The following is a 16,281-nucleotide window of genomic DNA, read 5'->3' as shown; positions in this document are numbered from 1 at the left end:
CTGAAAGACTTCGTAAAAATTTTGTAAAATCAATTTTTTTAGATTTTGAAAAATATTTCTTTAAATCCACGCCTTTTTTAGACTTGGGAAAAAATATATTTTTTAATCCATGCCTTCTTAAAACTTTGAAAATATATTTTTAAAAAATCCATCATAAAAAATTCATATTTTTTCAATGTGAAAACTGATTCTTGACATACTGTATTATGATGGTATTGGTCGCATTTTCTTATAGATGTGGATCATGGCATAATATGTTCATTATAGGTCAATCCATATAATTATCTTGACGCATATATATATATATATATATTATTGAAGGTACTAGCCGTATTAAATTTATCAAAGTATAAAAGCCTGCTAGCAGAAAATTTCTCGCTTCTACTTAGATATTTTGAAGCCCATATTTCCAACCCATATTTCTATAAGTCGAGGTGTAAAAAGACCTAGACTAATGCTGGGCAAACATGGGAACTGGTGCCCTTGCTTACATGTATCAATAAGCTCGTTCTCTGCGTTCTCTTTTTGTAAGACATTTCATATGGCGGTTTCTCCTTTACTCCCCTCTGTTATGCTACGTTAATCTCAAAACTATAGAAGGTCTGATAGACAAATTTTTCAAGAAATACCGCTACACATCGCTTCATTTTTTTTTAATTTCAAGAATAATTCCAAAATATACAGTAAAAGAGAATCAAATTGTTTTCGATTTTTTTATTTATTCATAATGATTGTTTTTCAATAAAAGTAAGGATACGGCAACGATGAAATTGGAGCATAATGATTAGTCGGTGGAGCACCATATATAGACGGTGGAGGCATATAAGCAGGACCAACGGGTGGAGCATAATAATTAGTCGGTGGAGCACCATATATAGCAGGTGGAGACATATAAGCAGAACCAACGGGTGGAGCATAATAATAAGGACTTGGATAATTGAAATATCTAGTTCCTGCACCAGCATTACCACTAACAGTAACACCACCAACGCTAGCACTACCGCCTGCACCTGCACCTCCAGTAGTACCGGCACCTCCAGTAGTACCGGCACCAGCACCTCCAGTAGTACCGGCACCAGCACCTCCAGTAGTACCGGCACCTGCACCTCCCGTAATACCGGCTCCTGCACCTCCCGTAGCACCGGCACCTCCAGTAGTACCGGCACCTGCACCTGCATTAGCACCTCCAGTAGTACCGGCACCTGCACCTGCATTAGCACCTCCAGTAGTACCGGCACCTGCACCTGCATTAGCACCTCCAGTAGTACCGGCACCTGCACCTCCAGTAGTACCGGCACCTGCACCTGCATTAGCACCACCAGTAGTACCGGCACCTGCACCTCCAGTAGCACCACCGGTACCAGTACCTCCAGTTCCAGTACCACCGGTACCAGTACCTCCAGCAGCACCACCGCTACCAGTACCTCCACCGATACCAGCATCCTTAATAGCCTGAGTTATTATCGGGAGAAGGTCCTTGAGAGTTTCCGACGGTGATTTTGTAGGAGCGGCAGTTGTTGTAGTTGGCGGCGGCGTTGTATAACCATATTTATTTTTATTCAAAAAATGTCCAAAGGTTCGATCATCCGTATCAGTGCCGTCAGTTATTGCAGTCGAAAAGACACAACTTGTGGTTAACAGAACCAAAGCGAACGTACACGGCAACCTTAGAAATGACATCTTTCTAGTTTAGTTAACAGTGACCGAATGAATTGTCCAAATTCGACATTTCCCTATTTATACAATAAATGGAGTTAACCAATCGTCTATAAACTAGTTCAAGCTGCAGGTAGATTAGTTCCATAGAAATGTTCTTTTGTGTTTAATTGATTTTTATGATGGTCTGCTATCACCCAAGATGTGATTTGAATATTTTTCGAATAAAGAGGAAAATGCATTGGAGGCTGGTACTAAAAAAATTGTTATTGGGGAAGGGTAAGAAGATACACACAAATTAAGAACAATTTGATGTCTTCTACAAAAGATTTTCCTGAGTGTGATTAGTGACGTTTGGTTTATGAATATTATTGAATGGTGATTGAAAGTCGACACCGTCATGTGAGCATGTATTGTAATTTTATACGTAAAATCGAACACACGTGTAACGAAAGGTCAAAAAACTTGTTAAATGCGATATGTGCGGAGAAATGTATTACGACTGTCATGATGCTCACTGTACGGCATAGAAGAGAAGATGTAACTGTGTTGTATGTTCTGTGACAATCCCAATCCTGATGCCAGAGGATATCTCTGAATTTATGTCATAAAGGATATAAAAATGAAGGAGAATCTCCAAATCGAATAATATAGAACCTCCAAACTTTATCAGTCTTAAGGTAGTCCATATTGATTCGTTTCAGAATTACATCCTTTCCATCAGATAAAGCGCTATATTTTATTTCTTAAAAAAATTGTTCATAAGTGTATCATTGACAATTATTGATTTTCACGTTAAGCTAACAACTAGCTTTTAGCCGAAAAAAATAGTCCTTTTTCCAATAGATATATAACATTTGCAATTTTGAACATATATAAAGCAAATTCGTTGAAAGAAAAACAGACCTCTGAAATACTCCACACCCTTTATATCACTTCTAGAAATTCAGTTTTTGGTCATATTTAAAGTGCCAATTAATTTTGTCGTCGTCGTACATTATTTATTTGGCAAGCGAAAACATGTTACCACCACATTTGGAATGTCATGACGATTGGAAAGGAGCACCAATTTGGGAATGCAAATCGGTAGTTGCTGCTCACTGTTAGTAAATGTACATACGAGTATGTACATTTAATTCATGCCGGTTTTATTTGTTATACTACTGTATAACAAATTAAATGAGGGAGCCTCCAGGTTTAGATCATACAGAAGTTGTGGACAGTGTCAGCTGGGTTAGAAGTTAACTCCGTCTGAAGGTCATGTTGGAATATATCGAGTCCGTTTTCTACAGCTGCGTTCGCCATAGATATTTAAATCGCCAAATCGGGTTCTTACTCCCATCTGATCCGCGCTCGTATCGCGGCAAAAGTCTTTTTCCAGTTCGTGGAAAAGTGGTGGAGAGGATTATGGTGACACGGTTTATGGAATGTTACAGCGAAGGCACGTCCTTGCATCAGTTCGGTTTTACCGAGGCTAGAGGTACCGTGTACGCGTGGCGGCATGTGAAAGATTACCTGAACGGGTCAAATTCCAAATATGTCCTTGGCATATTTGTGGATTTCAATGGCGCATTTGGCTTCCTTCAGAGGTCGAGTGTAGTGAGATTGCTCTTTGGGCGAGTTATTTCCGAGATGGGAAGGCTTGTTTCGTGGGAACCATTGCTTCGATCTTGAGGTATGTGCAGCCTGATTGCCCACAATGTTTCATTTGTGGTCCATGTATATGGAAACTAATGATGGATCATCTGTTGCGGGAGCTAGCTGCCCCCTTCAAGGTTTGTGCGTATGCAGATAACTTGTTCATCACAATTGAAGGGGAACTTGAAAATCATGGTGTGCAAACTATGCATATTATGCAGGCCTGGAGTGACCGAGTTGGAGGGGAGGTGGCAACCTAGAAGATGCTGCAGAAAGGTAGTTTGGCACACAGCCGTCCTTCCTTTATTCGAGCTGGTGAACGTGCATAAGATATTCGAGTATAGTTAAGTATCTCGGAATAACGGTGTCCGAGCTGTTGATCAGGCCTTCTGATCTGGTGGACGGGGATAGTAGGCGGTACAGCACTGGCTCACTTTCAGCAGCGTCAAATAACTCTTTACACATCTAAATTAAAAAAAAAATGTCAGGCCAAAGGTTATCATATGGTGTAATTCAGTTGATATATTACAATTATTGTGTTCGAATTGTCGAAAATGTTTTCAGTTATACGAAAGACAATTTACAATATATTAAATCGAGCAGCAAACGATGGAAGATTGGAGTTAAAGCAAGGAGGTGGCCTGAAACCCAAAAAAAAAAAGAAAAACACACAAAAAACCTTTACTGTCTGAAGCAAATATGTTTGGACAAGAGGTTTTCATTCGTCAATATGAAAGTTTCACACCCGGCCGAATATTCTTATATTTTGCTATGAAACCAAAAGTATGATTATAACGATGGGTCAACGGGAGTATGGCGCAAGCATTTAAAAGTACTAAAACGCAGAATATCATTTCATCACTCAAATTCGGAAAAAAATCTGTTTTTATAGAAAAGAAAACGATGGACGTATAACAATAGAGTTGTAATTTCTAGTTCTTTAAGAAACTATCATGAACGAACTAGTTCGTTCTGTTAATACAATAGTTCGTCGATACAGACATATTCGTGAAGGACGATTGAAAATCGGAACGAACTAGTTCAAAGGAACTATTCCGATCCAGAACGATCGGATCTTTAGTTCAGCTAGTTTATTTTGCTTCAGTCGTTCCTCTTGCTCAGTGTTCACCGAACTAACTGTCGTGTGCCATGAACGAGTGAACTAAAAGGAACTATGGAACTAAAAGAAATGACATTGTTTCTTTTGCGGATCAGGCAGAAAATGAATGTTCATATAATAAAAATTCACTTCTAAATTAAAAATTCATAATACGTTATTTTTATATATGTAATTGTTTCAATATATACATGTGTAAGAAATTTGTCGTTGCGTTAAATTTAGGTCAAGATATATAGGGTAAGATATATTGGTAAGATATATAGGGACTTTGGTACACCATTTACATTAAATCGGACGGAAATTTCCAAATTTCATCCAATTCAAATCATAAATGCGACCTGTACTTTGTTTACAATTTAACATGGTCAGACGGACGGACATGCATAAATCGACTCAGGAAGTGACTCTATGCATATTCTCAAAAGGGATCAGATGATAAAAGAGACCAGATTTTCAGATGCTAAAATACATAATGGCATAATATTTTCATTGTAGGTATATGTCTCCCCTTTTATGTATATTTAGTTCCTCGAAGGTTAAAGGCCACCTAGAAGGAAATACTCCTACTTAGATATTTTTAAAGCCTTAGCAGCATTTTCCAAGCTATATAAGGTTTCATAGACAATTTTTTAGGAAATACTGCTATTTTTTTTTAATTTCAATAATAATTCTATAATTTGTAGTAAAAGAGAATCAAATTGTTGTCGATTTTTTTATTTATTCATAATGATTGTTTTTCAATAAAAGTATGGATATGGCAACGATGAAATTGGAGCATAATGATTAGTCGGTGGAGCACCATATATAGAAGGTGGAGGCATATAAGCTGAACCAACGGGTGGAGCATAATGATTGGCAGGTGGAGACATATAAGCATGACCAACAGGTGGAGCATAATAATAAGGACTTGGATAATTGAAATATCTAGTACCTGCGCCAGTATTACCTCCAATAGTAATACCACCAATACTAGCACCTGCACCTGCTCCTCCAGTAGTACCAGTACCAGCACCTGCACCTCCAGTAATACCTGCACCACCAGTAGTACCGGCACCTGCACCACCAGTAGTACCGGCACCTGCACCACCAGTAATACCGGCACCTGCACCACCAGTAGTACCGGCACCTGCACCTCCAGTAGTACCGGCACCTGCACCTCCAGTAGTACCACCGGTACCTCCAGTAGTACCACCGGTACCTCCAGTAGTACCGGCACCTGCACCTCCAGTAGCACCACCGGTACCAGTACTTCCAGTTCCAGTGCCTCCACCGATACCAGCATCCTTAATAGCCTGAGTTATTAAAGGTAGAAGGTCCTTGAGAGTTTCCGACGGTGATTTTGTAGGAGCGGCAGTTGTTGTAGTTGGCGGCGGCGTTGTATTACCATATTTATTTTTATTAAAAAAATTTATAAAGGTTCGATCTTCCGCATCAGAGCCGTCAGTTATTACAATCGAAAAGACACAACTTGCGGTTAACAGAACCAAAGCGAACGTACACGACAACCTTGAAAATGACATCTTTCTAGTTTAGTTAACAGTGATCGAATGATTTTCCAAATTCGACATTTCCCTATTTATACAATAAAAGGAGTTAACCACTTGTCTATAAACTAGTTCAAGCTGCAGGTAGATTAGTTCCATAGAAATGTTCTTTTGTTTTTAATGTGATGTTTATGATGGTCTACTATCATCATAAACATCACTATGATATGATGTTATTTGAATATTTTTCGAATAAAAAGGAAAATGCATTGGAGGCTGGTACTATAAAAATTGTTATTGGGGAAAGGGTATGATATAGTGTGCATCTTCTTTTTTAATTTAATGTTTTATACAAAGAATCTCCATAAATGTGATTAGTGACGTTTGGTTTATGAATATTATTGAATGGCGATTCAATTTCGATACCGTGATGTGGGCATGCCTAGTAATTTTATGCATACAATCGAACGCACGTGTAACGAAAGGTCAAAAAACTTGTTAATTGTGACATGTGCGGAGAAATGTATTACGACTGTCATGATGCTAACTGAAGAGCATAGAAGAGAAGATGAAACTCTGTTGTATGTTCTGTGACAATCTCGATCGTGGTGCCAGGGGATATCTCTTAAATGATGTCATAAAGTATTCAGAAATTGAGGAGAATCTCCAAATCGAATATTGTAGAACTTCGAAATCTTTTCAGTCTTAAGGTTGTCCATTTTGATTCGTTTTAGAATTACATCCTTTCCATTTCATGAAAATTGTTCATAAGTGTATCATTGGCAATTATTGATTTTCAAAATGTACACAATGTTTAATATATATATATATATATATACTAGCCGAACCCGTGGGCTTCGCTGTCCCTACTAAAGTGATCGACATAGGATAGTTCACCTAAAAAACTTTTTTAATTTGGTTTAAAAGCTACTATCTTATGGCCAAACTTACTGCAACATGGAGTTGAAAATGGTTAAATATGTATTGATAGGCAATATATAAGTATTATAGTAAGCCCCAAATTCTAACATTCGTAGTATAATACAGTAGTTTTCGCTTAAAGGCCAAAAACGGATATAAGCGAAAAAAGTACTATTTACTGACATTTTTCTTCCAAATTCGTACAAATTATTTGTTCTATAGTCCACTTCGCCTATAGTCCATTTTCGTTTATAGGCCACATTTTCTGTGCATGCAAAACTAATATTGCATAGAAAAAATTTTCATATAAGCCACCCTGTTTTTTGAACTTGAATGACATTTGGATTTCTGGCACCTGTTTTTTGAAATTTTCATATAGGCCACCCAGTTTTTTGAACTTGAATGGCATTTGGATTTCTGGCAACATTTATAAATGTCAAAAATTGCTAGATTCATAGAAGTTGTGAAAATGGGTACGCGCGTTACATTGAGTGTGGAGAAAAAATTAAAATTATTGAAAGACTATGAAGAAAATAATATGAAATGTGGACAACTGAGTGCCAAGTATAGAGTAAACTCATTTTTTGAAAAAATAGAGTCGTTTGTTATAAGTTCCATAAAAAAGAAGCAAACTAAGATTACCGATTTTTTTTTAAAAAATAGTGAGCAATTCGATTTTTTTTTATTTAATCCCCCAAAGACTTAAAATGGATCTCATAATTTAATTTTTTCGTTACAATAAGCTTTCAAAGCATTTGAATTAAAAAAATAATAAGTTATTGTTTAAACAATTTATTTATTTTAAATAAATATATGAATTTGTTTTAATAAACTTAAATTTTATTTAGAAAAGTACATGTTTTGTGTATAGTTCATGACGTGTATTATATCACGATTCAGTTATAATCCAGTAATGGACTTAAAACGAAATTCGGATATAGTCCAAATTCGCTTATAGTCCACAAAAGTTGTGCAACTATAGTTGTGGACTATAAACGAAAACTACTGTATCAGTAATAATATCGTAGCAGCAGGTTATGGTATATTTGATTCGATTCAATAGATTAAAACAAAATCATATTTAAATAATCTTTGGCAAACAAATTTGGCTTGACGTGTCTTAATCAGTTGCAATAGTACCACACACAAAAATATTTTCTTCAATATTCTCACGTTGTTCATTAATCGTTCAAAAACTAATACAATCCTTCATTTCCACCAACCTTTATGCCATGTACAGACGAGCGTTGTTCGCTCTCTCATTCGTTGTTCGACCCTTAATTTTGAAGTAATTACTTAGTTCCCCATACAAAATTGTCTGAGCGAACACCGACTTTTGTACGTTGTTCAATTCGAATCACTCTCTGAATAACCAAGAAATTTGTCCCATCCCTAACAATTGAGAGTATTTATCGAAAATAAATTAATTTTGACAGCATGAACATATTTATAAGATTTTCAAACTTTTTCAGTAAAATTGAAATTGATGAATGAAAAGTAAAAAATTTTATAGTTTTTATATATGCAGCAGGATGTAAATTTTGTTTTCTACATAATGCAATATGCATTTCTTTTCCCTTGGTTATAATTAGCGTACAAAACAAGAAACAAATGTGGGGCAACTCAAACAAAAAATTCTCCAAATTTGTATATGTGACAGTATGTGACATTTGAATTGAGAAAATATAAAAATGTATTAAAAACAACAACTTTTTCAGAAAAAATAGAAAACATGAATGAAAAGTAAATAGATATGGGTTCATACTATAGTCAGGAGAAAAAGAATTATTTTTTCTATTTAGATCCCTATGTAATTCACTAAAATATGTTAAATTTTTGGTGTAAAACAAGAAACAAAAATTTTGAATTAAAAAACTCTGTTGACATGAATTATGAATAGTGTTGTATGAACGGGTTAATTCATGTTCGTAATTCTGAGAGCGAACTACGTTGTTCGGATGCCCGTCAGAACATGGCATTATATCTGCCATTATCTGTATTCTCAGCTGTGTCTCATATGTTTGGCATGCCTTTCTCTCTCTGAATAATATAGCATAGATCCCTGCTGTATAATCCTAGTTAAGTTTGAATTTTGTATCTTTAATTGTTTCATTGCCTAAAAAGGTTTTTAAAAGAATGCATTACGAACCTAAATGGATTATTGGTCTTAGCTGTAGATATCTTAGTATTTTTAAGAAACCTGGATCAAATTAGGTAGTCGCTTCATCTATACATCCTCGAAATAATAGTTTTAGCCATATCCGTTTGGTCAACTAAACTCAATTTCTGGTAATGGACACATTTTGTTTTCATGTCATCTAGGATGATAACCGACCACAGATTTCAGCTTTTTATAATTTTGAATCCACAATCCGCATTTCTATTTTAGATTTATCTCATATATTGTTGATGCATACTTTTATTGATTTCATAGTCATTTTCTCCTATAATGGTAGAATTATTGAAATTCGAAAAAGTTTCAAAATTTAAACGTTTGTTTTTTTTCACAAACTGACAAAATGTAAAATTCCACAATTTTTATTCCAATATGTGATGATAATGGAGAGATGAAAAACAGCAGACGTTAGTGGAACTGCTGAACTGGTGGTTATCATCATTACTGATAATATCATAATAGGAGCAAAAATTATGAGTCGAAAGTTCTTGATTTGGACCAATTTGTTTACTTTCTGGTCGTTTAAGATTGAATCTCTAATTATCTGAGTATATAACACACATTCATTAGCCGATTTATTCAAGATATTCAGATATATGCATAGAAAATGAATATTAGTTCAAAGGTATGGCAACTGTTGATGCTATCGACATCCCGAAATTTGGGAAGTTTATCTTACCTATCATACTTCAATGCGATGGCATGACTGACTGCGAAATTTTCTGTGCAGTCTGCTGAGCGATTTTTTGTCTATTTGATATGTAATATAATGGGGAGTACATTACCGCCATTCTACTACGCCAATTTTTATAGGGATGATGCGTATTTGTCGACATCGACATCCCGGAATTTTGGAAGTTTATGTTCTGTGCAGTCTGCTGAGCGATTTTTTGTCTATTTGATATGTAATGTAATGGGGAGTACATTACCGCAATTGTATCACGCCAATTTTTATAGGGATGATGCGGAAGGTAGTCAGAGAAATTTCGAAGTGGAAATCTGTAACCCTTTTTAAGATATAAGAATAGAATAGGTATGTTATTTAATATCTGTGATTACGTTTGATGCTATAAGCCCGCATCCACGCTGAATTTCAGAATTTTATCTAGCCTATGTTACTTCTATCGGATAGCATGAGGTACTGTAAAAATCTCAGTAAAATCTGTTTAGCGGGTTTTATTCTCTATTTGTGGATTATTTAAGTACAACGGGGAGTGCATTTATCTCTAATCGTACCGAGATCATTTTTAATGGATGATGTGTATATACGCCTTCGTTATACAGACAGACGGTATCTGTAACCGTTCTTAAGATATATCCATATTACATATTCAGAAATTTTGAGGTTTGTTCACTATTGATGATAAACTCTTCATCCACGCTGAATTTTTAATCTTTATCTAGCCTATGTTACTTACTTTCAGGGCATGTCATGATATACTGTAAATCTCATTAATATCTGTTCAGCGGTTTTTGCGTCTATCGGTAACATACAAGCAATGTTTTTTTCTATTATATGTATATATATATATACACCTAATTCTGTTTTTACACGATAGAATGGTTCCCGAGAAATTCGTGTAAAAAAAAAATCGTGTAAAAAAGATACTGGCCAAGTACAAAAATAATAGATTGGTTCTAGACCTCAAAAAATAAGTTAAAATTAGACTAAATAATATAAAAAAATATTGTTGAAGTTATTTTAAACTAAATTATAATAAAATAAATTAAAATTTAGATTTCATAAAAAAAATAATACCAGAAATTCATTGCCAAAAAACTTAAATAGCATAAAGTACAACCATAAGAAAAATTTAAACATTAAACAATTTTATATATTGTCACTGTCTGATAATAAACGTAAACGTTTGCGAAAGACTACAATATCACTGCCATCACTGGAATGATTTTGTTGATCATTATCATTTCTAGCCGACTGTGTTGGGACATCAGTAGATTTTTAAACGAAATCAGTTATCTTAGATTGAGTTTTATTTTGCGTTAACCCATTTTAAACTTCCCTGTAAGATGCCATTAATGATTTCAGTTCACGTTGAAATTTGGCAGCTCGTTCCTCGTCATGATCATGTTGTTCAAAATGACTACCTAATTTTGTAGCGAGATCAATACCTTCTTTAATTAGAGATGCTTTCAAAATTGGACGATCTCTTTCGTCACTGTCACTATGTTCTTTATCATAACGAGTCTCAAGGGTAAGATCTATAATTTCATTTTCGCTCAAGCTTTCATCTACCAACAATTCTTCTACATCTGCTAACGATAGGTCAATAATTTTTCAATAATTCGGGGAATCCCGCATTTCCCGTAAAACAGAAATTACGCATACATAGACATAACTCAGAACACACACCAGACTTATATAAAATGTTGCCATATCAGAAATTCATGCCATGCTGGGTTGTTACTCTAATTAAGGCAGGGATGTTTGAGCAAAAGCATTCCAGAATTTTCTTCAATAAATAAATAGTTCATGTAAAAAAGTAGTTTTGTTTTTTTTTTATTCGTGTTATTTCAAATTATGTCGTGTAAAAATAGAAATATTTTTTTCGTATTTACTCGTGTTATTTCAAATTCGTGTAAAAACAGAATTAGGTGTACTAAAAATAACCCAATCACGTTAAGCTAACAACTAGCTTTCAGCCGGGAAAAATAACCTTCTTTCTCAATAGATGAGTAGCATTTGCAATTATATTGAACATACAAATATTAAAGCAAAATCATTGAAAGAAAAACAGACTTCTTTAAAATCCCACACCCCTTCATAACGCTTCTAGAAATTCTGTTTTTGGTCATAATTAAAGTGACAATTAATTTTGTTAGTCGTCGTAGATTATTTATTTGGAAAGCGAAAAAATGTTGTCACCCCATTTGGAATGTCACGACGATTGGAAAAGAGTGCCATTTTTGGAAATGCAAATCGGCAGTTGCTGCTCGCTGTTAGTAAATGTACGTACGAGTATGTGTTTTTTTTTATCTTTTAATTCTTGCCGGTTTTATTTGTTATACTACTGTATAACAAATGAAATGAGGGAGCCTCCGTATTTAGATCGTAGAGAAGTTGTGGACAGTGTCGGCCGGTTTAGAAGTAGAAAATCGCTAGGTGAAGGAGAACTGGAAAATTATGGTGTGCAAGCTATGCAGATTATGCGGGCCTGGAGTGACCGAGTTAGAGTGGAGGTGGCAACCGAGAAGATGCTACAGAAAGCTAGATTGGCACACAGCCGTCCTCCCTTCATTCGAGCTGGTGAACGTGGCATAAGGTATTCGAGTAGAGTTAAGTATATCGGAATAACGGCGTCCGAGCGGTCGAATTTCCTCCCCCACTTCGATCGGTTGAATAAGAAGCTGACAACGGTTGTTGGGACCATCAAGCGTGTTTTGCTGACCGATTGGGACTGAAGTAGGCGTGCTGTGCGTGTCATATATGGTAGTTTATTCTTTGCCTGTGTACCTATATGATACAAAACTGCCTCATCTGTCTTAGGGCAGAAGAAACCTTTTTCGTGTCAGCTGGTCGTCATGTTAGCATGTGTCGCACTATTTCCACAGAGGAGTTGCAAGTGCTGCTTGGCGCCGTGCGCTTAATCTTGAGGTGATATGTAGGGCTGTCCAGTATAAGCTTAAGCGTGACTTGCAGTTGAATGAGGATGATTGGCTCAGGCTTTCTAATATGGTGGATAGGGATAGTGCCCTATCCTTCGGAAGTGTGTTGTTAATAGGTGGATGGACAGTGATAAAGAGAGCATGGCGTACGAATTTATTCTTAACGCATCGTTCGGTTTAAGTACGGAAAGTTCTTAGCACAAAAAGAACGTTATAAACAAAACATGTTAAGTGTTTTGGAAACTTCCATCCCTGTTATGACGACTTGTTAAATTTTGTTTCGATCTGGCAACTCCTTCATATAGAAAAATATCTTCATTAAAGACGCATCCTCAATTTTTTACAATGAAAGCACGCATTTCTAATTTTCTAAATTTTCCATTGTAAAAAATTGCGGATGCGTCTTTTTTGAACACCTCTATATTAAATAACTCTTTACACACATCTATATATATGATACTCTCCACCACAACCGACTATATGATACTCTCCTGGGTATATTGACCTCCCTCGAAGGAACATACACATGCCCTTCTGCAATCTATGCTAAATTACATTTCAGATTTAGAGCCGTTTGCGTAAGATGGGACAAATTTATGGAAATCGATTTAGAGCAAACTCGATGCATGCTATTCGGTATGCCGCACTGTTAAAAATTGAATCCTAATCAGGCACCCGTTCGAAATATACATGGAAGCTATGTCTGCAAGTGCAACAATTTCATCAAAATGCAACGTGTCAATCGGAGAAACATTAGAGGTTTGGTGAACCATGTACCTAATATCGGAACCGATTTTCACTAAACATAGCATACATCATTCTAGACTCAATTCAGTGCCAAATTTCGTGCAAATCGAAAAATATATAGGGACTTTGTTACACCATTTACATAAAATCGGACGAAAAAAATATATGGAGCTATATCTTAATCTGAACCGATTTTCTCCAATTTCAATAGGGTTCGTTATTGGGTCCAATAAATGAGCTGTACCCAATTTCATCTAAATCGGATCATAAATGCGAACTGTACTTTGTTTACAATTTAACATGGCAGACGAATGGATATGCATAAATCTACTCAAAAAGTGATTCTATGCATTTTCTCAACAGGGACCAGATTTTCAGATGCTAAAATACATCATTGCATAATCGTTTCATTATATATCTATGTGTCCATATAATGGTATTTCCCCTTTTATTTATTCCCCTATTATAGAAGGATAAAGGTCGAAGGATAAAGGCCACCTAGCAGGAAATACTCCTACTTAGATATTTTTAAGGCCTTAGCCGCATTTTCCAACCCATGTGACTTTAATGTTATGTTACGCAAACCGCTAAGCTATAGAAGGTCTTATAGAAAACATTTTGAAGAAAAACCCCTACACATCGCTTCATTATATGAAGAGTGATATTTTTTTAAATTTCAAGACTAATTCCAAAATCTGTAGTAAAAAAGAAACAAATTGTTTTCGATTTTTTTTATTTATTTATAATGATTGTTTTTCAATAAAAGTAAGGATATGGCAACGATGAAATTGGAGCATAATGATTAGTCGGTGGAGCACCATATATAGAAGGTGGAGGCATATAAGCTGAACCAACGGGTGGAGCATAATGATTAGCCGGTGGAGCACCATATATAGCAGGTGGAGACATGTAAGCAGGACCAACGGGTGGAGCATAATAATAAGGACTTGGATAATTGAAATATCTAGTACCTGCACTAGTATTAACATCAACTGTAATACCACCACCTGCACCTCCAGTAGTACCAGCACCTGCACCTCCAGTAGTACCAGTACCAGCACCTCCAGTAGTACCGGCACCTGCACCTCCAGTAGTACCAGCACCTGCACCTCCAGTAGTACCAGTACCAGCACCTCCAGTAGTACCGGCACCTGCACCTCCAGTAGTACCAGCACCTGCACCTCCAGTAGTACCAGTACCAGCACCTCCAGTAGTACCGGCACCTGCACCTCCAGTAGTACCAGCACCTGCACCTCCAGTAGTACCAGTACCAGCACCTCCAGTAGTACCGGCACCTGCACCTCCAGTAGTACCAGTACCAGCACCTGCACCTCCAGTAGTACCAGTACCAGCACCACCAGTAGTACCGGCACCTGCACCACCAGTAGTACCGGCACCTGCACCACCAGTAGTACCGGCACCAGCACCTCCAGTAGCACCACCGGTACCAGTGCCTCCAGTTCCAGTACCTCCGCTACCAGTACCTCCAGCAGCACCACCGCTACCAGTACCTCCACCGATACCAGCATCCTTAATAGCCTGAGTTATTATCGGTAGAAGGTCCTTGAGAGTTTCCGACGGTGATTTTGTAGGAGCGGCAGTTGTTGTAGTTGGCGGCGGCGTTGTATAACCATATTTATTTTTATGCAAAAAATGTACAAAGGTTCGATCATCCGTATCAGTACTGCCATATATTGCAGTCGAAAATACACAACTTGCGGTTAACAGAACCAAAGCGAACGTACACGGCAACCTTGGAAATGACATTTTTCTAGTTTAGTTAACAGTGACCGAATGATTTGTCCAAATTCGACATTTCCCTATTTATACAATAAATGGAGTTAACCAATCGTCTATAAACTAGTTCAAGCTGCAGGTAGATAGATAGTTCCATAGAAATGTTCTTTTGTTTTTAATGTGATTTTTATGATGGTCTGCTATCACCCAAGATGTGATTTGAATATTTTTCGAATAAAGAGGGAAATGCATTGGAGGCTGGTACTAAAAAAATTGTTATTAGGGAAGGGGTAAGAAGATGCACACATTAAGAACAATTTGATGTTGTATACAAAGAATCTCCCTAAATGTGATTAGTGACGTTTGGTTTATGAATATTATTGAATGGTGATTCAATGTCGATACCGTCATGTGGGCACGTGTAACGAAAGGTCAAAAAACTTGTTCATTGCGATATTGCGGAGAAATATATTACGACTGTCATGATGCTCGCTGCAAAGCATAGAAGAGAAAATGTAACTATGTTGTATGTTCTGTGACAATCCCGATCCTGGTGCCAGTGGATACCACTGACATTATGTCATAAAATATACAAACATGGATGAGAATCTCCAAATCGAATAATGTAGATCCTCGAAATTATATCAGTCTTAAGGTGATCCATTTTCATTTGTTTTAGAATTACAACCTTTCAATTTGGAAACTTACAAAGCGCCACAGTTGGTCCGAGTCTACTGGACGTTTTGCGCGTTGATACCATCAGCTCGGTCTTTTCGCCATTTACTGCCAGTCCCACGTTTGCAGACTCCTTCTCAATTTGTTCAAAGGTGTCTGTTACTGCTCGCAATGTTCGACCCATTATGTTCATGTCGTAGGCGAGTAACATATGCTACTTAGTTTATATCTCGTATGACCTTTCCCAGCAGGATGTAAACGACAAACTGTCACCTTGTCGGAATCCTGGTTTGGTATTGAAGGGCTCCAATAGGTCCTTTCCTACTTTAAAGTTATCCTGAATTAATTTCGCAGGAATGCCATCTGAACGGATAGGTTGAATGCGGCTTTATAGGTTGAATGCGGCTTTATAGACGATGAATATGTGGAATGCGTCGATGTGTTTTTCGTGGGTTTTTGCCAGGATCTGGCGCAGAATGATAATCTGATCAATGATCGATTTG

General features: G+C 36.7%; 2 protein-coding genes across 2 annotated transcripts; one reads left to right on the top strand and one right to left on the bottom strand.

Moving 5' to 3' along the window:
* Positions 1-950: 950 nt before the first annotated feature.
* Positions 951-5,710, top strand: LOC133336390 (uncharacterized; the record flags this gene model as incomplete). The annotated part of the gene is made up of 3 exons (XM_061544686.1): positions 951-1,420; positions 2,599-2,758; positions 5,343-5,710. Coding segments are annotated over 3 exons (998 nt in total), but the record flags the coding sequence as incomplete, so codon positions are not given.
* An 8,412-nt stretch (positions 5,711-14,122) lies between these two features.
* On the bottom strand, positions 14,123-15,133 carry LOC133336389 (uncharacterized). Its single transcript, XM_061544685.1, has one exon. It carries the CDS (start codon positions 15,131-15,133, stop codon positions 14,123-14,125), a length of 1,011 nt encoding a protein of 336 aa, XP_061400669.1.
* Between the last annotated feature and the right edge of the window lie 1,148 nt (positions 15,134-16,281).

This window comes from Musca vetustissima, unplaced genomic scaffold, assembly GCF_032173495.1.
Source record: "Musca vetustissima isolate MV318-11 ecotype Yass unplaced genomic scaffold, APGP_CSIRO_Mvet_v1 utg85488, whole genome shotgun sequence".
NCBI lineage: Eukaryota > Metazoa > Arthropoda > Insecta > Diptera > Muscidae > Musca > Musca vetustissima.
This window is presented reverse-complemented; position numbering and strand designations above follow the sequence as displayed.

Excerpts from the sequence above, each read along its gene's own strand:
- LOC133336389 (XM_061544685.1), bottom strand. The coding sequence starts at position 15,133 with ATGTCATTTCCAAGGTTGCCGTGTACGTTCGCTTTGGTTCTGTTAACC.